Genomic DNA, 22,459 nt, shown 5'->3' on the forward strand with positions numbered 1-22,459 from the left:
GAAGAGCATAAAGTTTCAGCACGGTCCAATCCAATCACGTGGGACGGGGGAGGAGAGAAGTTATCTGGAATTTGGTTTCGAACTTGAGCCCCTATGATAGGTAGCCAAGCGGCGTACGCCTCGAACTAAATTATAATTAGTCTGAGTATTCTATCTTATCTTTCTGCTTGAAACCAAGTAGGCCAGAGTAGGCCTACATCTATTGCTACATCACTGAAGGCCAGAGTAGGCCTACATCTATTGCTACATCACTGAAGGCCAGAGTAGGCCTACATCTATTGCTACATCACTGAAGGCCAGAGTAGGCCTACATCTATTGCTACATCACTGAAGGCCAGAGTAGGCCTACATCTATTGCTGCATCACTGAAGGCCAGAGTAGGCCTACATCTATTGCTACATCACTGAAGGCCAGAGTAGGCCTACATCTATTGCTACATCACTGAAGGCCTACATCTATTGCTACATCACTGAAGGCCAGAGTAGGCCTACATCTATTGCTACATCACTGAAGGCCTACATCTATTGCTACATCACTGAAGGCCAGAGTAGGCCTACATCTATTGCTACATCACTGAAGGCCTACATCTATTGCTACATCACTGAAGGCCAGAGTAGGCCTACATCTATTGCTACATCACTGAAGGCCTACATCTATTGCTACATCACTGAAGGCCTACATCTATTGCTACATCACTGAAGGCCTACATCTATTGCTACATCACTGAAGAAGCTTCTACTTTGTAGTCAGCAATGAACTCATGGAACTGAAGATAAATATTGGATGCACATAAAACAGACAGTGGAGACATAGTGTCTTACAGTGAAGTCATGAATAGCTTGAATCTAATAAGCAACCACTTGATTGACACTAGCTCGTTTCTTTAATGACCTCCCTCACCTGGCCTTGCTCTCGGCTATACAGCACTTTGGTTCTCAACGTTAAACGCTTCGTTGACTTGCTACTTTTCTCATTCCAACAAATTAGGTCGCAACCTTAGGTATGCCACGGTCCTTAAACATAGGCGTACTATGTAACACACATACAAGCCCGCCCACACAGAGTGTAAGAGTGGGAGAGAGAGAGTGAGAGAGAGAGTGTGTGTGTGTGTGTGAGAGAGAGAGAGAGCGTACACTTGCAGAAAACACTTGACTTCATTCATCAAAATGTACAAGTCATTCCCTCGGTTTATTCACCACCCCCCCCCCCGGCTTATTTCTCTGTTAGAAAATTAAAAAAAATTATTGTGGCTGTAACTTGAAAACTTCAAGAAATGATAGAAGTTTGTGAGGGCGACTTGATCACAGGGCCGGATTTAGGTAAGTGGGTCTTGGTGGAGTCTCTTTTCCTTTCAAAGACAATGAAATATGAGCCTAACATTTCTAAGTATAAGCATATACTTTCTAGTTTCTTCTGTGATCTTTGCGATGATATTGTTATGGGGAGTACTTCATAGTTGAAAGTTTCAAAACTACTATTTATCATATTTGGAATTGGCTAATTTGTTCTAGTCAATCAGATCAATTCCGTAATATAAATACAGTGTTCGGGTGTGAAAAGTAAAAGCTGTAGAAAAAGGCCGGATACTTTACGAGACTAAGCCCCTGCAAAGTCATAAATTAACTTAGTCAAGTCACTCTGTCTAGAATACTCTAGTCAAGAATATGCTCATTATTTACAAAAATAATCTCCCATTTGTCATTGAGGCTCGTGATCCTTATCTAAAAAAAAAAAAGATGTGCCAATGTTGTTGTTTTTTTTGAAAGGATCAAAATATTTTCAAGTTAACTTCTATCAATTTTAATTTTATATTTATGCTATAGTTGACGAATTCTTAAAAACTTAGAATATGAAAATCATGGTTATATGACGGCTGAAAAAAAAAAAGGGGGGGGGGGGCCCGCATTCGCTCCAAAGGGAAGAAACTGTTTAATTTTGTTAACGACTTATTCTTTAGTTAGTATAGTTACCTCCCCTACTATTTGTAAACATTTCAGTGCCAGTTTTAGAGCTCTCTCCGTGGTTAGTACTCTTGCACTACATTGATTTCACTTCATTACACTTTTAGGAAGCAGTTTGAATGTAACGGCAGATAGAATTCACCAGGCTAAGCAACAAACACTATAATTCTTCAATGGACACTTTACCAAGTTCTGACAGTTTGTACCTGAGACGCCCAGTGGATCAGGGGTTTTCCTGGGTCATATGCTTCGGTCAGTAAATACATTTGTAGATAATATCGTATAATGCGTAGGGCTTTGCCACATATATATATATATGTATGTATGTATGTGTGTGAGTGCGTGTGTGTGTAAATAATTAATCTTTATTACATTCTGACTCTTCATTCTTTCGGAAAACTGTTATTCAATGGATACCAGCTCACATACAACTAGCAGGAAATGAGAAGGCTGACACACTCGCCAAGAATGGGAGAACAAACTCACAAGTAAACTCTGCACTCTATCCAGAAGAAATGAAGAAATTAATTGTAGATAAAATAAATGAGAAATGGACGAGCTCCCATCCAAATCACAAGAAAGATGACGCTTACTATAAGCTATCCCGACAAGACCAACGTCTAATCTTTCGACTCAGGACCGGACACAACAGAATGCGACAACACATGTTCCGGAAGCTCAAAATTGGAACCAGTGAAATCTGCCCATGTGGAGTATCACCAGAAAATGCCGACCACGTCCTCAAAAACTGCTCTCTTTACCAAGAGGCCCGTATAAGACATTGGCCCCAAATCACCCCAATAGAAAGTAAACTATATGGAGAGCTCCCTGATTTGGAAACCACTGCGCAGTTCATCTCATGTATTGGTCTAGTCATATGAACACTCCAACATAACAATGAGAACGATGAAGAAGAAGAAGGAAGACGTTTATTGTACCCTAGAATAGGTTGTAGACTCTCCGCCATTGCCAGCAAGGGGGTCTGGGGGAGCGCTGTGAGCTTCCAAAGCGGGAATCGGGGCGGAGCCCCGCCCCTCCAAACACTATTTCCGGTATTGAAAGCCAACAAAATGCATATTCTCAGGTATCTACAGTGTATTATCCTGCTATTAAAAAGTTTTCTTTCAAAAACCTAATCTGCTATTCTTACTTACTTAGATCCTTAGGCGCCTTTCGGCGCATTGAGCGGCAAGCTGCTTCCACAAAAATCTGTCCCTTGCAATGTCTGAAGCCTCTTCCCACCTGCTCTGAGGTTCTCCATGAAAGTGTGGGGTCACGTTATACTAGGATGTCCCTGTTTACGCTTTCCTCGTAATGGCCTCCATGTCATCGCAACTCTTATTATGCGTAACTCAATTTGTCGGAGAACATATCCCGCAAACCTCATGCGACAATCTGTCACCACCTTACCTTACCTCTCTTGGCTACGCTCTTGGTGACTATAGTTTGTTTTAGATTTTATATCGAAAAGGGGAGTTTTATCGTCAAAATCATCTGTTGGGTTTTTTTTAACTAAAAAATATCTGGACTTTTTTAAAACAATTTTGCTTTAGAATAATATTGAAGACAGAGGTTTTCAACCTTAAAACTCTCTGTAGGGGGATTTGAAACTCAAACCATCTGGAGGGGTTTTAAACTTTAAAAAATCCCTCCGGATGAGGGGGTTTAAACTCAAAAACCCCCATTGGCTTGACTACGCTCATAGAATTTTGAGTGTGTAAGTGCATAAATGTGTTAATAATATGTTTTATAATTATCTCCCTTACTAAACAGCCTCCCGTGTTATTTACTACTTATAGTGAATAGTTGTAAAAATGGTGAATTTTTTAAATGAAAAAAATGCTAGCATAGTTGATTTTAAAAATTAAATTTTTCGCTTTCAGAAAAGAAAAAAAGTAGCCGTTGCATCAGAACTTTGAAAAGTCTAAAATATCATGATGTCGAATTTTCAATATCTCTTCTAGTTTACGAGGTCTTAACAGGACGTACGGACGGATGGACGGACAGACAGACCACACAAAACTAATAACGTCTTTTCCCCTTCCCGGGATGGCTAAATAACGTAGTTTTTTTGTTTAAAGTAATACACGTGTGTTAGTTTTTTAACTTTGTGTCAACTTTCATATCGCCACTTGTCCTAAGCTGTTACTAGGCAAGAGCACGCCCAATGGAAGAGAGAAATATATGCAAACATCTCTGTTCACGAAGGAGCAAATGATATCAAGTTACGGTATAACTGGTCAAACCATTGAATTATGCTATCTATCACACTCATGGTTATATATTGTAGACATGACAATACTTCATATATACCTAAGTCAGTTTTTATGTTGAAACCAGAAAATATAAAGGATTTACTATACAGGATTTAATTCGATTGCCAGGTAATATGCCATAACCCTAAACATTTTTACTTAACAATGCCTACCGGACGAGGACGCAACCTCCCAAAAATTAGCCTCCTTTTGCCCCCTACCTTTTCTAGTGCTTTATCCCTTCCTCGCCCTTCCAACATCAGCTTTCAAAGAACTGTAGGGACGCCCCTGAGACTAGATAAGTAAACACAAGTCAAATCAAAGATGGTAGGAAAATTATTTTTATTTCTTGTTTACTTTGGTGTTTTTTTCTCCCTCAGCCAGTTTTGTTTGCTATTTTATAAGCGGTGTGTGTAATCAGACGATGTCAGTTCTCTTTCTAGACCTGGCGCGAGAGTTCAAAACGTCCTTCACCTTAACATCCCTAGGCATTGTGTTCCAAGTCATTTTTGTTAGCCTGTCATGTAAGTGAAAAGTTCAAGAGTATGTTCAGTTAAAGTCATCTTTCACTTTTCTTATTATTGTTCTATCTTTCATGGTACAAAGCCTAACTTAGAATCTCAAAACCTCTTGCTTCTTGGCAACAGATGGCTGGGTTTATCCAGGTTTGGAAAATTAGCCATTCATTCAAATCCCCAGTATTTCCTCTGAATCGTAAATCACTATCATAATTTAGAACTATCGTAATGCTTGGAATAAAAAGGCTCGGGTATGCTATTCTGCCTCAATGTGGCACTCGGGTGAAAACGATTACTCGAGGAAGTAATTAGCCTAAATGAATAGCAAAACAAAACTCCTGTGGGAGTGTCCAAGGGAAAGCGAGAGCTTTCCCATTGCGCGGTGCGGAGGTGAAAGTGAGCTTCCACATCCTCTGTCGATAATCCATGCGCCGTTCCTCAAGGGACAGTTACACTAATGGCGAGTCCTGCACGGTTAGCTTAGTACAACATAGGAAAATGGCGGAGGTTCCCGGTGTATTCAGCCTTCGACCATGCATTCTAGTCCATGCGCCCGGAGTGCCAGCTATATCGGAAATAGCAATGCTTTACAAAGCATTGACTTGGACCTCTTTCAGACAAAACGCTTGTTCAAGCAGGCTTACACGCCTAGAGCTCGAAGAGCCTTTGGCTCAGCTCTTTTGACAATTACACGAAATGGAAAGATGTTACTGTTGTAAGATGACTACGGAGTCAAAGTCCATTGAAGTCGAAGTCGGTTTTAAAAAAAGCCCAGACAAATATTTCTCTTAAAGAACACTGACACAATACTCTTGAAAGTCAAAATTATGATCGTTACATTAATTTTTAAAATTAATTTTTAACTGCTAAACTACACTGCTTTACTCCCGTTTTACTCCAGGAGTCCGAAAGTTTTTAATTCAATGTTCCACTCCAGAAGCCGAAACTTTCGTGGTATCAGTACAGCTTCGCAGACCTGATTGTAGAAAGTTCAAACAGTTTAACGTTTTACAGACCTGGTTGTAGAAAGTTCAAACTGTTTAACGTTTTACAGACCTGGTTGTAGAAAGTTCAAACAGTTTAACGTTTTACAGACCTGATTGTAGAAAGTTCAAACAGTTTAACGTTTTACAGACCTGGTTGTAGAAAGTTCAAACTGTTTAACGTTTTACAGACCTGGTTGTAGAAAGTTCAAACAGTTTAACGTTTTACAGACCTGGTTGTAGAAAGTTCAAACAGTTTAACGTTTTACAGACCTGATTGTAGAAAGTTCAAACAGTTTAACGTTTTACAGACCTGGTTGTAGAAAGTTCAAACAGTTTAACGTTTTACAGACCTGGTTGTAGAAAGTTCAAACAGTTTAACGTTTTACAGACCTGGTTGTAGAAAGTTCAAACAGTTTAACGTTTTACAGACCTGGTTGTAGAAAGTTCAAACAGTTTAACGTTTTGCAGACAGCCAAACTAAATCAACACGAGGTTCATTGACTGGTTTTCTTTCCCCAGCCATAATCTCAGTGAACCTTTGGGTGCCTCGATTTGGGGAGCGTCGCATCACCATAGTAGCCGGACTGCTATTAACCTTGAGTACCATCGGCTGCTCTCTGGCACCAGATATTTTCACGTTTATAACGTGTTGCGCTTTGCAAGGTTTGTGAGATGCTATTTGGTAGAGGGTCAGCAGGCATAAGTAATCATATGTAGAAGTACGTTGTGTGTGTAAGTATCTACCTGCAAGCACACGTGAATGTGTTTCTGTTTCTAAGCCTACATGGGTGTGTATGAGCGTTAAGGCTTTGGATCTTGTAAAAGCACAGCCTATAAATGCTCACGAATCATCCGTATTTACAATCTGGAAGCGTCCATTGGTCTTAAATAGCTAATAATTGAACTTTTGATAAAGTTTTTTTTTAATCTGTGTCATCCTTTTACTTGTTCTATTTAGGAGGCGCTGAGGCTGAGTGGTAAAGCGCTTGGCTTACGAAACTAGGTTTCCGGGTTAGATCCTGCTGAAGACTGGGATTTTGAATTTCGGGATTTTAGCGCGCCCCGGAGTCCACCCAGCTCTAATGGGTATCTGACATTAGTTGGGGAAAAGTAAAGGCAGTTGGTCGTTGTGCATGATACCCGCAGGTGACTTTTAAACTATCTGCCTCTTGGATTGCAAAGGGAACTTTATTTTTATTACGACGATTGAATTCACAGTTTGTTAACGAAAAGTGTTTGTGATTAATTAAAATGTTATTGGTTATTTCGAACAAAAAAAAAATTGAACAATTTGAGAATCATTTTGATTATTTTACAACTAATTAGGAATTATTGGGAATATTTGTACTCTGAGATAAATATAAGTCCATACATTATATTCACCTAATTTGTTTTAGATGTAAATAAAAATTTTAATGTAGAATCTCACAAGGAGATTTTTTTTTAATTGAATAAAAAAAATGAAATACAGACTTAATGACTTTCTTGTCGCGAGCACTCTAAACTGTCGCTTGATGGTCTTGGATTCAAACCCTGCCCGTCGTCCTGCGGGAGGTTCGGGCTAAGATATAATTATCTTTAAATCTAAAAGACCATGCAAAACACGAAAAAAAAACAAGAAAACATGAGCCTAACGCTACGTTACATTGTCTTTTAATTTCTCATTAGGCCTGTCTCTTGGGGCGTTCTCAGTCCCTGTTATTGGTATCCTTGGATTTTACTTCGACAAGCGGCTTGCTTTGGCCATCAGCCTGGGCACAAGCGGGAGGTGCGTGGCGAGCATCGTGGCTCCCCATCTGATCCGCGCCCTGAATGAGGAGTACGGTGTGAGAGGGACGTACCTCGTGCTGGCTGGACTTCACCTGCACGTGGTGGCCGTTGGACTGATGTTGAGGCCGAGCTGGTCACAAAGGTAGGCTGGAGAAATAAGGAAATGATTAGAAAATGTCAAATGGACATGTGATAGTAGCATGTATTTTTTTAACACAAAGGCTTCGATCCAAGTCGACGAGCTTTTGAGTGGTGCAATTTTTAGGGCGTGGGGAAGGTGCATGTGCTTGATAAGATTTAGATGCGACTAATATTTAGGTCCCACTGCCTGGTCGTGCGGTTTGCACGCTGGATTGTCGTTCAGATTTATCGATGGTCCCGGGTTCAAACCCTGCCCGCTCCCATCCCCCGTCGTCCTGCGGGAGGTTTGGACTAGGAAGTAATTATCTTCAACTCTGAAGGAACATCCGAAACATGTAAAACATTTTACAAACAAACTTCCAACTGAAATAGCATGAACCAAGGACGCACAGTCTTTGCCTACGTGGAGGTCATAGGTATTTCCAATACATGAGTCATAAGCCGCATCACAGTCGAGGTGAATGGAATCGATCCTCTGCTGCTTCTTTCTATACTTTGCTGATTCATTGGACTCTATGCTGTTTCATTATACCTAATAGACAGATGATTCGAGGGGCAGGATAGAGCCGCCTCAAGGACTAGATTGTACCCACTGGACGTAGTTTTGGCTTTGCCGGCTTTAACTGTTACTAAGAAATTTCTTATTTTTACTTAATTTTAGTTGCATGTATGTAAATTGTTCCCCGAAGGATCTTAAAATCACACGTCAAGAAAAAGTGGCTAACACTGAGATAATTGCTCAAACGGGTCTTCTCAGCATCTTCACAATCCTCAGACAACGCCGCCTGCTATTGGCTTGGTCATGTCCGCCGGATGGGGGGTAATTGTATCCTGAAAGTCATCCTTTATGGACAACTCGTAAATGGTTCAAGAAAAACTCGTGTGGATCTAATCAAACGGGACTTCAGGGCAGAGGACATTGATGTTGATTAGTAGGAAGGCATAGTTCTAGGCTCTAGCCTAGACCGTACTATGTGGAGAGATATTGTGACCAAGAAAGCTATGGACAGCAAACAAAAACAAAAAAAAAACACTGGCCTTAGTTCTGGAACAAAAGCGTGCCCAAACGAAAAATGGATGGCTCCTCTACCACCAAAGCGAAAGCCACCTTAACCTGCGATACATGTGGACGGGAATGTCTATCGAGAATAGGGCCACACAGTCACGTGAAAGAGTGTTCTACGAGATGAACCGTAGTCGTTCTACAACTGAAGAAGGCAAACTATGTGAATTGTTATCATTATGGTGATACCTAAAGTAACATTTCAATTTTTTTTTTTTAAATACAATTTTAATTATTTTATGGCAAGTGTATTCCAATAGTAAATAGACATTAAATAACTTAGTACAAATAGTTTAATAGTTACTCTATTATATTTCAGGAGCACACAGTTTTTGGAGATCAAACTAGACCCATCAGGAAGTGATGCCATCGCAACTGGAAGTAACCAGATCATTGAAGAAAAGATAGAACGTCTTTCAACAAAAGAGATTAACAGAAGGCGTTTCGAGAGTCTACTTTTAGAAGCAAAAAGACCGAAGATGGTCACTATCTCAGACCCTTCGCTGTACAAAAAGACTTCCAAATCTTCAGAGGGTGGGTCGTCGTTGGAAATGTACCGTCAGCTGCAGACGACCAAGCGGGGTTTGATAGACAGCAGCTCCGTGGACCCTGTTTTCTTCAAGCGTAACAACTCTGAGTTCATGTATTTACCGAGGCACGCAGACTCGACGCTAAGATCCACCAAGGTGTCCTCTTACTCCACCTACCCAAGCGGTTTCGATTCAGTGCGCAGCCGAAGGTTTCAACTTCACAGCGGAAGCATTAGCATTGCCAGCACGGTGGAATCTGCCGCCTCGGCGTTTGGCACCCGAGAGGACACTGAACTGGACAAGTTGAGTGGATGGAGGAAAATGTTGCAGTTTGAACTTTTCACGTACGTATGATTTCTAGCACAAGTAGAAGAAGCTGACGATTCTATTCCTTCAGTAAGCTAACGACTCTATTCCTTCAGTAAGCTAACGACTCTATTCCTTCAGTAAGCTAACGACTCTATTCCTCCAGTAAGCTAACGACTCTATTCCTTCAGTAAGCTAACGACTCTATTCCTTCAGTAAGCTGACGACTCTATTCCATCAGTAAGATGACGACTCTATTCCTTCAGTAAGCTGACGACTCTATTCCTTCAGTAAGCTAACGACTCTATTCCTTCAGTAAGCTGACGACTCTATTCCTTCAGTAAGCTGACGACTCTATTCCTTCAGTAAGCTAACGACTCTATTCCTTCAGTAAGCTGACGACTCTATTCCTTCAGTAAGCTGACGACTCTATTCCTTCAGTAAGCTGACGACTCTATTCCATCAGTAAGCTAACGACTCTATTCCTTCAGTAAGCTAACGACTCTATTCCTTCAGTAAGCTAACGACTCTATTCCTTCAGTAAGCTGACGATTCTATTCCTTCAGTAAACTGACGATTCTATTCCTTTAGCAACCTACGATTCTATGACTATAAGCTAACGATTATATTCCTTTAGTAAGCTAACGATTCTATTCCTTCAGTAATCTATGGCTTTAAGCTAACGATCCTATGGCTATAAGCTAACGATTGTATTCCTTTAGTAAGCTAACGATTCTATTCCTTCAGTAAGCTGACGATTCTATTCCTTCAGCAAGCTGACGATTTTTTTTCTTCAGTAAGCTGACGATTCTATTCCTTTAGAAAGCTAACGATTCTATGGCTATAAGCTAATGATTATATTCCTTTAGTAAGCTAAGGATTCTATTCCTTTAGTAAGCTAACGATTCTATTCCTTCAGTAAGCTACGATTCTATTCCTTCAGTAAGCTAACGATTCTAATCCTTCAGTAATCTGACGATTCTATTCCTTCAGTAAGCTGACGATTCTATTCCTTTAGTAAGCTAACGATTCTATTCCTTCAGTAAGCTGACGATTCTATTCCTTCAGTAAGCTGACGATTCTTTTCCTTCAATAAGCTGACGATTCTATGGCTATAAGCAGACAATTCAATGGCTATAAGCAGACAATTCAATGGCTATAAGCTAACGATTCTATGGCTATAAGCAGACGACTCTATGGCTATAAGCTAACGATTCTATGGCTATAAGCTGACGATTCTATGGCTATAAGCAGACGATTCAATGGCTATAATCTAACGATTCTATGGCTATAAGCTAACGATTCTATGGCTATAAGCTGACGACTCTATGGCTATAAGCTGACGATTCAATGGCTATAAGCTAACGATTCTATGGCTATAAGCTGACGATTCAATGGCTATAAGCTAACGATTCTATGGCTATAAGCTGACGATTCTATGGCTATAAGCAGACGATTCAATGGCTATAATCTAACGATTCTATGGCTATAAGCTGACGATTCTATGGCTATAAGCTGACGATTCAATGGCTATAAGCTAACGATTCTATGGCTATAAGCTGACAACTCTATGGCTATAAGCTGACGATTCTATGACTATAAGCTAACGATTCTATGGCTATAAGCAGACGATTCAATGGCTATAAGCAGACGACTCTATGGCTATAAGCTAACGATTCTATGGCTATAAGCTGACAATTCAATGGCTATAAGCTGACGATTTTATGGCTATAAGCTGACGACTCTATGGCTATAAGCTGACGATTCAATGGCTATAAGCAGACGACTCTATGGCTATAACATGAGGATTCTATAACTATAAGCTTAAAGTTCTATGATTCTATGGCTATAATCTGACGATTTCATGACTACAAGCTGACGATTCTATTGCTGTAATCTGACGATTTCATGACTACAAGCTGACGATTCATTAAATCATTAAATAAGAATAATCTGGTATAAACTTTGTCACATGTAAATTATGAGTGATTCTGTTGTGAATGTACACTTTGGTTTCTTATAGTTATAATGTTTTTTGTTTGGTGTAATGCACAAATTGTAAGACAAATTTCCATACGGACAATAAAGATTATTATTATTATTATTATTATTATTATTATTATTCTATGGCTGTAAGCTGACGAGTCTATGGCTGTAAGCTGACGATTCTATGGCTGTAAGCTGACGATTCTATGGCTATAAGCTGACGATTCTATAACAGTAGTTCCAATTAGTCAATAAATGTTTGGAGCATTTGTTGGTCAGAATAAAATCTTTTCAATTGCTTACAAGCAAAAAAACAAAATAAGTACGAATGTGTTTATAGGCCTAAAAATATTTCTCAGCTCCCTTTAACAAAAACGCGTTCACACAAACACATACACAGAACTCCCAGAAATGTCAGACTTTGGACCAGACTTTTGTTTTAACATCAATATTTTGAAGTGTTCGAGTAAAGATTGAACCCGAATCAATCGTTCTTGCATATCTTGTACATTTGAAATCAAATTCAGAATTCAAATTGTTTAAATGTAGAATTAGAATTCTTTTATTCTACCCCTATGAATGATGTTAACTTGTATGTAATATGTCAGGATTTTTTTTTTTGGGGGGGGGGATTGGGGAGGTATTTTTGTTCCGTTGCAAACCCATTCACACACACACACACACACACTATATATATATATTCGTCATAAATGTTCATTGCATCCAGTCATTTATTTGTTTGACCTTGTGTACCCTGGTAAAGGTTGTTTGTTTTCTTTTGCTGGAGGTTGTGGAACGACACTCTTCCCTTGCCAGCTAGGGGCCTGGGGGAGCGATGTGAGCATTATTTCCTGTAATTTGAAGCTAAAATATAAATACAATTTTCTGAGGTGTCTACATTGCAATAAACTGCTACTCTTGGTCCAGGGTTCTAATCCTGTTGAAGACTGAGAATTTTAATTTCGGGATCTTTCGGGCGCCTATGAGTCCATCCAACTCTAAGGAGTCCATCCAACTCTAAGGGTACCTGACATTAGTTGAGGAAAAGTAAAAGCAGTTGGTCGTTGTGCTGGCCACATGACACCATAACAATGACTGTTGTTTGCTCTAGTATTGTTGTCGAAGAGGAGGATTTTAACTTAAAAACCCCATGAATGTGGGTTTTAAACTCAAAACCTTCTGGAGGGGGGTTTGGAATTAAACCCCCTTTCCTTTCGGCTACGCTCTTGGACTTTGATGACCGTATTTTCCTATAGTTTCTTTTTATTGAAGAATGTTTTTTTAGCCTCCAAACCCCTTGAGTGGGGGTGGGTAGCCTATAAACTCAAAACCTTTTAAACTCAAACCCTTGGCTATGCTCATGGAATTTGTTTACTAGTTTGCTTTAGTTTTTTTATGAAAAGGGGAGGGGTGTTTAACACGCAAAACTCCATTAAGGGGATTTTATTTTTTAAATTCCTCTTGGTTACGCTCATGGGATTTAGTGACTTAGTTTGCTTTAGTTTTTTATGGAAGAGTGTTTTTTTAACCTCAAAACCCTGGGGGGGGGGGAGGGGAGGAGAAATTGGGACTTTAGGACCTCTCTGGATATGCTCATGGAATTAGATGAATGGATCTTGTTTTTGTTTATAAAATAAAGAGGGAAGAGCAACCTTTTTAACTTAAAATCCCCTAGACTACGCTCATGGACTTTGGTGACTGCAGTTTTCTTTTGTTTTTTATTAACCCACTTGGCAACGCTGGGGCTAATGATGGTTTAACATTATAATCTCCCTTCCAATAAACAAAAATTAGAGCAAAACAACAGTCACGAACCCTATACCCCCAACTGGCTATGCCCATGAAATTATCCTTGACCTTTTTGAAACATACAGCTTATCAGTGGATACAGCAAAAAGCTTTTTATTTATGGATTTGCTTTTCCATGTCTGAAACTCTCCTTTGCCTATAAATGATGTTGATTTTCATTTTCTCCCCAGACAGTGGACTTTTTGTTTCTTTTTGGTGGTGACCTTGGCAGGGGCCACCAACAGATACTTGCTTCTGTACATTCCAACCATCGCCATTTTCAAGGGCGCCACCAAAGAAGAAGGTGTGACTATTCTTACTGTCTGTGGCTCCGTGGACTTGGCCAGTCGTATTTTCGTTGGTTGCATTGCGGACAAACATCTAGTCCGGCCAACGCAGATAGTGTCAGTAGCACAAACGTTTTTAGGTGAGTCGGTTAGACAGCAGAGGAATTTTAGTTAATTAGATGTAATGATTTGATAGCATGTGCGTAGCCAAGGGGGGTTTTGTGGTTCAAACCCCCCCCCCCCCGAAATGTGGGGAACGGAATTCATGGACTGATTTTTTACTTTCATTTTGTTTATTTTAGGTGAGATTTAAATACCAAAATCATCACTTACAACAGCACATCCGAGGGGGTTTTGAGTTAGATTAAAAAAAAAACTATCAGGGGGTTTTGAGTTTAAAAACCCCTACCAGGGGTTTGAGTTTTAAAAAACCCTATCAGGGGGTTTTGAGATAAAAATCCCTCTACCAGGGGGTTTTGAGTTTAAAACCCCCTACCAGGAGTTTTGCAGTTAAAGCCCCCTCTTCTATAAACAAAACTAACAAAAATGCAAACGACAATCCCCAAATTCCAAGAAAACAGCTAAGGAAGATTTTGACTTTAAAACCCCTCAAAAAAATACGATGAACACCCTCTCAATATAAAAAAAGCAAATTACACATTTCAAATGTCTATAAGCCAAAGGGGTTTTGAGTTTAACCCCCCCCCCCTCCAGTTGGGGTTTGAAGCTAAAAAGTTCCTATTCAATATTAAAAAAAAAGCAACTTACACACTATAAAATCTATGAGCGTAGCCAGCCAAAGGGGGTTTGAGTTAAAAACCCTGGGGTTTGAGTTAAAAAAAAACTGCCAGCGAGGTTTGAAGCTGAAAAATACCTCTTCAATATTTTTTTTTAAAAATCAAATTACGCACTGAAAATGCTATGAGCGTAGGCAAAGTGGTCTTGAGTTTAAATCCCCCTTCAGATGGTTTTGATGCTAAAAAATACCTCTTCAATATAAAAAAAAAAGTAAATTACACTAAAATTCTTTGAGCGTAGCTAAGCGAATGAGGGGTTTTGAGTTTAAATCCCCCGCCTCCAGATGGCTTTTTTTTTTTAATTTAAAACCCCTTCAGATGGTTTTGAGTTTATAATTCCCCTACAGAGCGTTTTGAGTTGAAAACCTCTCTCTTCAATATTATTTTAAAACAAACTACAGTCACCAAATTCTATAACCGTAGCTAAATGGGGTTTTGAATAAAAACAAAAACACACAAAAAATCCAGAAATTTTTTAGTTTAAAACCCCTCCAGATGATTTTGACGATAAAACTTCCTTTTCGATATAAAATCTAAAGCGAAATACATGCATGTAATTCCAAGAGCGTAATCAAGAGAGGTTACACATTTCTACCAGTGGCTGTGCTCCATTAATAAAGTGTGAATAGTCATCTGCCGAAATTGAAAAACACTAAATGTGGCTCAACAAAGATGGCTAAGACAGATTTATGGAGTCTGTTATAGAGATCGGGTCTAAATCAAAGAAATCATATGCCGAACTGGGAGTCGAACCCTTAATAAGGTTGTGACAGAGTGTCGCATGAGGTTTTGCGGGGCATGTTATCCAACAAAATGAATTACGCATAATATGAGTTGCAATGACATCCTAGTACAATTTTGCGCAACACTTTTATTGAGATCCTCAGAGAAGGTGGGAAGAGGCTTCAGACATTGCCAGGGACAGATTTTTGTGGAAACAGTTTGACGGCAAATGCGCCGAACGGCGCGAGAGGGTATCACTAAGAATAGCACATTAGGTTTTTGAAATAAAACTTTTTGATAGCAGGATAATGCACTGTAGGTACCTCAGACTGTAGATACCTCAGACTGTAGATACCTCAGACTGTAGATACCTCAGACTGTAGATACCTCAGACTGTAGATACCTCAGACTGTAGATACCTCAGACTGTAGATACCTCAGACTGTAGATACCTCAGACTGTAGATACCTCAGACTGTAGATACCTCAGACTGTAGATACCTCAGACTGTAGATACCTCAGACTGTAGATACCTCAGAATATCCATTTTGTTGGCGTTCAATACCAGAAATAGTGCTCGGCGGCGGGGCTTCGCCTCGTGCTGGGGGAGCGCTGCGAGGTCCCCCAGACCCCCTTGCAAGCAAGGGCGGGGAGTCTACAAGTTTCCCACTAATTCCAGGAAGAACCAATTCTAGGGCACAATAAAAAACGTTTTCCGGAAGGGCCAGAAAGTAATAAAGATTAATTATGTACACACACACACACACATATTTTTTTCCGCGGGGGGGGGGGGGGCGGGGGGAATCCCCCCCCCAAACCCTCCCCGAAAAAAAATCCTGGCTACGCCCATGTTTTATAGATATATATTTCATCTGCGTGTGCTTTTCACTCCTAATGCTGATGCCCCTTTTAAAGCCCAGTTGACTATTGGTCATATTTTTATTTCGGCATTTATTTGCATAAAATATGCTGCGGAAGTCTTGTCTATGCGCATCACCAAGTCTGCCATATGTCATCCGCGAAGCGCAGGCTAGTATTTCTTCTTCCACCAATGCTTACAGTACCTTCATAGCCCTCGAGAGCATCTTTCTTATCCTTTCAAGGAAGATATTGAAAAGTGTTGGTGAGAGTAGGCAGACTTGTCTTACTGTTGTTATTATTGTTGAAGTACACAGCACTAGTGGCCTCCTTGTAGAAGTTCTGAATTACTTGTATTATGTTTTAATTTATGTTGCACCTTTCAATTGTCGCCCAGAGAGTCCCTAGATATACTGTGCCAAAATCTTTCTTAAAATTCATAAAGATATGAAAATATTCTCTTGGCATCACCGTTCATCGACCTTCAATACCACCATTTTTCAAGCCTATGCTCCTACAATGACCTACATTAACCTATGATAATAAGGCAGTAGAAGAGTTTTATGAGCAATTACAGGAAGTGGTCAATAAGGTCCAAAAAAAGGACATCCTTGTTTTACAAGGAGACTGGAATGCTAAAGTATGAAGCGACTCCTACCAAACCTGTAAAGGCACATGTGTAAAATATAGTAATCACTTTACTAATGAATGAGCTCTGCGATCATTAGAATTTGCGAAATACAACAATCTCTTGCTGGCTAACACATTAGGATGCCACAAAATTCGCGAATAACGATATGGCATAGTCCTTACGGAGAACACCGTAACCAGATCTTGGACTCCAATGACCAGGATATCGACACACTAGTCAGTATGCTAAACAAAGCAGTCACAGAACTATAACTACTAAGGAAGCTCCACACGCCCCAAAAAAACCTGGGTAACAGAGGATATACTCCAACTCTGTGACAAGCGACAGACAAACATCTAGTGGGGAAAAAGTTGTCCGTCCCAAAATATGCCCACGAATACAAAAGTGTCAAGATACAGATTAAAAAAGAAATGAAAGAAGCGAAGAAGAAATGGATAGAGAATAAATGTCAAGAAATGGACAGAGAATAAATGTCAAGAAATGGACAGAGAATAAATGTCAAGAAATGGACAGAGAATAAATGTCAAGAAATGGATAGAGAATAAATGTCAAGAAATGGATAGAGAATAAATGTCAAGAAATGGATAAAGAATAAATGTCAAGAAATGGATAGAGAATAAATGTCAAGAAATGGATAGAGAATAAATGTCAAGAAATGGACAGAGAATAAATGTCAAGAAATGGATAGAGAATAAATGTCAAGAAATGGACAGAGAATAAATGTCAAGAAATGGACAGAGAATATGTGTCAAGAAATGGATAAAGAATAAATGTCAAGAAATGGATAGAGAATAAATGTCAAGAAATGGATAGAGAATTAATGTCAAGAAATGGATAGAGAATAAATGTCAAGAAATGGATAGAGAATAAATGTCAAGAAATGGACAGAGAATAAATGTCAAGAAATGGACAGAGAATAAATGTCAAGAAATGGACAGAGAATAAATGTCAAGAAATGGACAGAGAATAAATGTCAAGAAATGGATAGAGAATAAATGTCAAGAAATGGACAGAGAATAAATGTCAAGAAATGGACAGAGAATAAATGTCAAGAAATGGACAGAGAATAAATGTCGAGAAATGGACAGAGAATAAATGTCAAGAAATGGACAGAGAATAAATGTCAAGAAATGGACAGAGAATAAATGTCAAGAAATGGACAGAGAATAAATGTCAAGAAATGGACAGAGAATAAATGTCAAGAAATGGACAGAGAATAAATGTCAAGAAATGGACAGAGAATAAATGTCAAGAAATGGACAGAGAATAAATGTCGAGAAATGGATAGAGAATAAATGTCGAGAAATGGACAGAGAATAAATGTCGAGAAATGGACAGAGAATAAATGTCAAGAAATGGATAGAGAATAAATGTCAAGAAATGGATAGAGAATAAATGTCAAGAAATGGACAGAGAATAAATGTCAAGAAATGGACAGAGAATAAATGTCGAGAAATGGACAGAGAATAAATGTCAAGAAATGGACAGAGAATAAATGTCAAGAAATGTACAGAGAATAAATGTCAAGAAATGGACAGAGAATAAATGTCAAGAAATGGACAGAGAATAAATGTCAAGAAATGGACAGAGAATAAATGTCAAGAAATGGACAGAGAATAAATGTCAAGAAATGGACAGAGAATAAATGTCAAGAAATGGACAGAGAATAAATGTCGAGAAATGGATAGAGAATAAATGTCAAGAAATGGACAGAGAATAAATGTCGAGAAATGGATAGAGAATAAATGTCGAGAAATGGACAGAGAATAAATGTCGAGAAATGGACAGAGAATAAATGTCAAGAAATGGATAGAGAATAAATGTCAAGAAATGGATAGAGAATAAATGTCAAGAAATGGACAGAGAATAAATGTCAAGAAATGGACAGAGAATAAATGTCGAGAAATGGACAGAGAATAAATGTCAAGAAATGGACAGAGAATAAATGTCAAGAAATGGACAGAGAATAAATGTCAAGAAATGGACAGAGAATAAATGTCAAGAAATGGACAGAGAATAAATGTCAAGAAATGGACAGAGAATAAATGTCAAGAAATGGACAGAGAATAAATGTCAAGAAATGGACAAAGAATAAATGTCAAGAAATGGACAGAGAATAAATGTCAAGAAATGGACAGAGAATAAATGTCAAGAAATGGATAGAGAATACATGTCAAGAAATGGATAGAGAATAAATGTCAAGAAATGGAGCAAGGACTAAATAATTAATAATAATGGCAATGTCTTCGATTCCGAAGATTACTGAATAGCTTTTAATAACTTTTATATAGCGCTACTTTCATGCTTATAACATGGACTAGTGGGGGAAAGGGGTATCTGGAAGAAGGTTTTTCTGGTTAGGGAAACACAAACTCAGGAGTCGAACCTCGAGCCCCCTTCATGACTATCAAACAGAGACCAAATAGTAACGACAGTTAAAAAACTGGTAAAGGAAAAGCATGGAAGAACTAACACAATGCAAGACAAAAACAATAGATGCTTTAACCGAGGAAAAGGATGTGATAAGAAGATGGACGGAATTCTGTTTAGAGTTGTAGAACTTTGAAAGATTTTAAGATTTGCAACAAGATCTGGCAGTCAGGAGAATCACTCATTATCACTCTTCAAAAGAAAGCAATTAGCTACTCTGTCAAACCTACCGCACCATCAGCCTCAGGAAGCCATCCGAGCAAAGTCTTGTTAAAAATTATATTAAACAGGCTAAGGCCGATAGCAGACAAAATTATATTAGAAGAACAAGCGGGTTTTAGGCAAGGTCGCAGCACAATAGAACAAATATCAGAATACTCTGTGAGGGCCTACCTCCAACAGATAAGAATATATACATGACATTTGTTCATTGTGGTTATACGTTATACCATATTTTATATTATGGCGCAATGACATTATTTCTATGGCTTTTTAAAAACGTTTCGATGTCTCCTATTGTAAAAATTCAATCTCGATTAGCATCACACATTTTTCTTGAATATTTTTAAGGAATTTTTTAGCTGACATTTACAATTTAGACATATCCAAACTTAAGAGATCGCATGTCAACAAACTCCGTATGCAAGCAAAATATTTTATTTTGAGCTCATGATCAAACAATTATTGAGCGATTGTTTTTCTTTTAAAAATTAATGAATATTCTTTGAAGACAATGCGAAAAATTTTCCTTAGTATTCATTTATTAATCTCTTGAACGAGTTAGTCCCTACAAAACCGATATAACATCTAGACCTAGATTTAGTCTCTAGCCAAATTTAGATTATTTATTTTTACTTTGAAAAAATTATAACGGTTAAACTAGAGTTTTCCCCGTTTGGCCAACGAGCCAGTAATTCTTTTCTCAGTGATATATATCAACTGTTAAATTTCTAGGAAAATCGTTAGGGCTGTTTTTGAGATCAACTGTCCATGAAGGACTGGATTGAATGGAGTTATTATTTTAAAAAATCAATGAAATAATTACTTAAACATGTGGGCCTACCATCTTGCAAGTTTATTGTTTAACCAGTATAATTTTTTTCCCAGGATCGACCTTCGATGTTCTACTATTTACATTAAACCTACATTTAATGATTTGTTTAAACAAAAACGTAATAAACCTTAGAACACTTCCGCTGGAATTGATCAGAAGAGGACCGGACCGGCCTTAGGCATTGGCAAACTAGACAGCCGCCTATGACCTCATATAGTGTAGAGCCCTCTCATAGGACTAAAATTACTTTTTTTAGAGAAGAAATAGCGAAACTTGTTCCCGGTGTTGTTGTTTTGGTACACTGGGGTTTCAAAAAATTGCATACTTTTATTGTTTCGCTGTTTAGTCTTATTTTTCTATTTTATTAGAGGCAAACAAATTTACTTCGCCAGGGGCCTCTAATTATCTAAGGCCGGCCCTGATCACAACATTGTCTTTTCAATACAAAACAGACTACAAACCTCCCTTGGTTTCCATAACACAGGTATATTGTGCCAACTTAATCCGTTCTTCAACGACTTCAACTCCCTGATAGTCATGGGCGTACTAGTTGGTCTTTTTGTGGGGACCCGAGAGTCCCTCCTCCCCGTTATGCTCATTGATTTGGTGGGCCTATCCAAAATGACCAACTGCATCAGCGTCAACTCAGTGGTGTCCACTTTCTCCATAGCTGTTCACAACCCAATCTTAGGTGAGTAACAATATGTTGCCATTTCAGTCAGTAGGACCAATCTTAGGTGAGTAACAATATGTTGCCATTTCAGTCAGTAGGACCAATCTTAGGTGAGTAACAATATGTTGTCTTTCTAGTCAGTAGAGCCGATGGGCCCTTTTTTAACAGGGTTTTTACCCCTTTGAAGCTTCCTTGATATTTAGGCTTCGTTCTCCCTCCAATGCCTAGAATAATCCTTCCGTACAAAACTGTTTGCATTTTAAAAGCAGCATAGCTTTATGTGTAAAAATTATTTTTTAAAATTCAATAAAACCAATCATCGCAAGGAATGTCTTCATTTAGAATTTGGTTTTGATAGTAGGCCTACATTAAAACCTTCTATTTTTATACGCATTTCTTTGGAACAGTGGTTATCTTGGGGAGGCTGAGGAAGATTTAACCCTCGATTTCTAATCCAGGTCGTTCATCTTTATATATATATATATATATATATATATATATATATATATATATATATATATATATGCATTTAAAAAAGCGATCATCCAAATACCCCCATTCTACCTTCTTTACCCCCCCCCCTTTTTTTTTCCAACTGGTCCAGACAGACAAGTGATAGGATCTTAGCGTATTGAGAAAGCTAAAAACATGAAATATCGCTAAACAAAAACAGATTGGTAAAAATATTAGTAATCGCAAAGATTTATTATTGTTAGTCTAGACTCTAGATATATTACAAAATTAATTACATGACTGATCTAAACTAATTGGTACAACTACGCTAAATATAAGCTGGTTTTTTTTTAAGTATTTTTTTTTCAATTCTTGTCTTTTGTAGGTTACGTCGTACAGAAAACTGGGTCATTTCGGCTCGTCCTCCACTATGTGGGCGGGACTCTGTTTGCCAGCGCTGTAGGTTTATTTGTGATACCATTGGTTCAGCGACTGGACAAGAAAAGTGACTCAGGGCAGATTGAGAGCTCAGAAGTCTTCGTGCCTGGTTCGAATCCTCCATTGCCAAGAGACAATTCTGGTCGACTTAAAAGCTAAACCATCTTTGTTTCCGTTTGGACTGCACAGTGGGTCGCAAAGATGCAAACCTGGCTCCTTCAGCAAACCGCAGACATGAGTTACATTTTGTTCGTTCAGGATTTTCGGGATTGAAATAGGCCTGTAATATTGAAAATAAATTCAATTTTGAAACGGCCTCCTGAGAAATCACTTTCGGCATTTCGCTTCAAAGAAACCACTCTGAAATAAGAGCTCTCAGTGAACCAACTAATTTGCTATGGAGATAGTCTATTTGTAGCAGTCTCGATCCACGATTGCATAAGTGTCCTAATTAGTATAGGCTTCTTAGACGCATTTTGCTGGTAGATAGATCTAGAAACAAAAAAAAATCTTTTATAATTAATTATTTTCATTGGCTGTCTTATCCTATTTCACATTTTAATGTATGCATCAAAGTTGATGGATTCGATTGGCAGTGTAACTATAAGGCTAAATATATCTTCACTAATTCACTTAATGGTTAATTTTCTTAAGAAATTCATCATATTTCGAGAAACGACATTAAAATGTAACACATAGGGCTATACAGCATTGAATCAATTTATTTCCTTTGTTGTTCTTATTTTTTTTTTATTCATCTGAAAAAAAAATTAAGTTAATGAAACTGTGTCT

General features: G+C 38.5%; 1 protein-coding gene across 2 annotated transcripts in view; it reads left to right on the forward strand.

Moving 5' to 3' along the window:
* Positions 1-22,199, forward strand: part of LOC106071641 (uncharacterized) — a 28,008-nt gene extending 5,809 nt beyond the window's left edge. Inside the window, exons 2-9 of one of the 2 annotated variants that reach the window (XM_056031385.1) lie at positions 2,069-2,213; positions 4,597-4,740; positions 6,240-6,383; positions 7,389-7,632; positions 9,014-9,568; positions 13,496-13,731; positions 20,588-20,794; positions 21,615-22,199. In XM_056031385.1, the coding sequence (XP_055887360.1) occupies positions 2,135-2,213; positions 4,597-4,740; positions 6,240-6,383; positions 7,389-7,632; positions 9,014-9,568; positions 13,496-13,731; positions 20,588-20,794; positions 21,615-21,826 (1,821 nt within the window). In that variant the 5' untranslated portion in view covers positions 2,069-2,134 and the 3' untranslated portion in view covers positions 21,827-22,199. The remainder of the gene's footprint in view (positions 1-2,068; positions 2,214-4,596; positions 4,741-6,239; positions 6,384-7,388; positions 7,633-9,013; positions 9,569-13,495; positions 13,732-20,587; positions 20,795-21,614) is intronic. The other variant, XM_056031386.1, reaches the window with a different exon arrangement.
* The last annotated feature ends 260 nt before the right edge of the window (positions 22,200-22,459 follow it).

The sequence above is a fragment of the Biomphalaria glabrata genome, chromosome 6 (assembly GCF_947242115.1).
Source record: "Biomphalaria glabrata chromosome 6, xgBioGlab47.1, whole genome shotgun sequence".
Lineage (NCBI taxonomy): Eukaryota > Metazoa > Mollusca > Gastropoda > Planorbidae > Biomphalaria > Biomphalaria glabrata.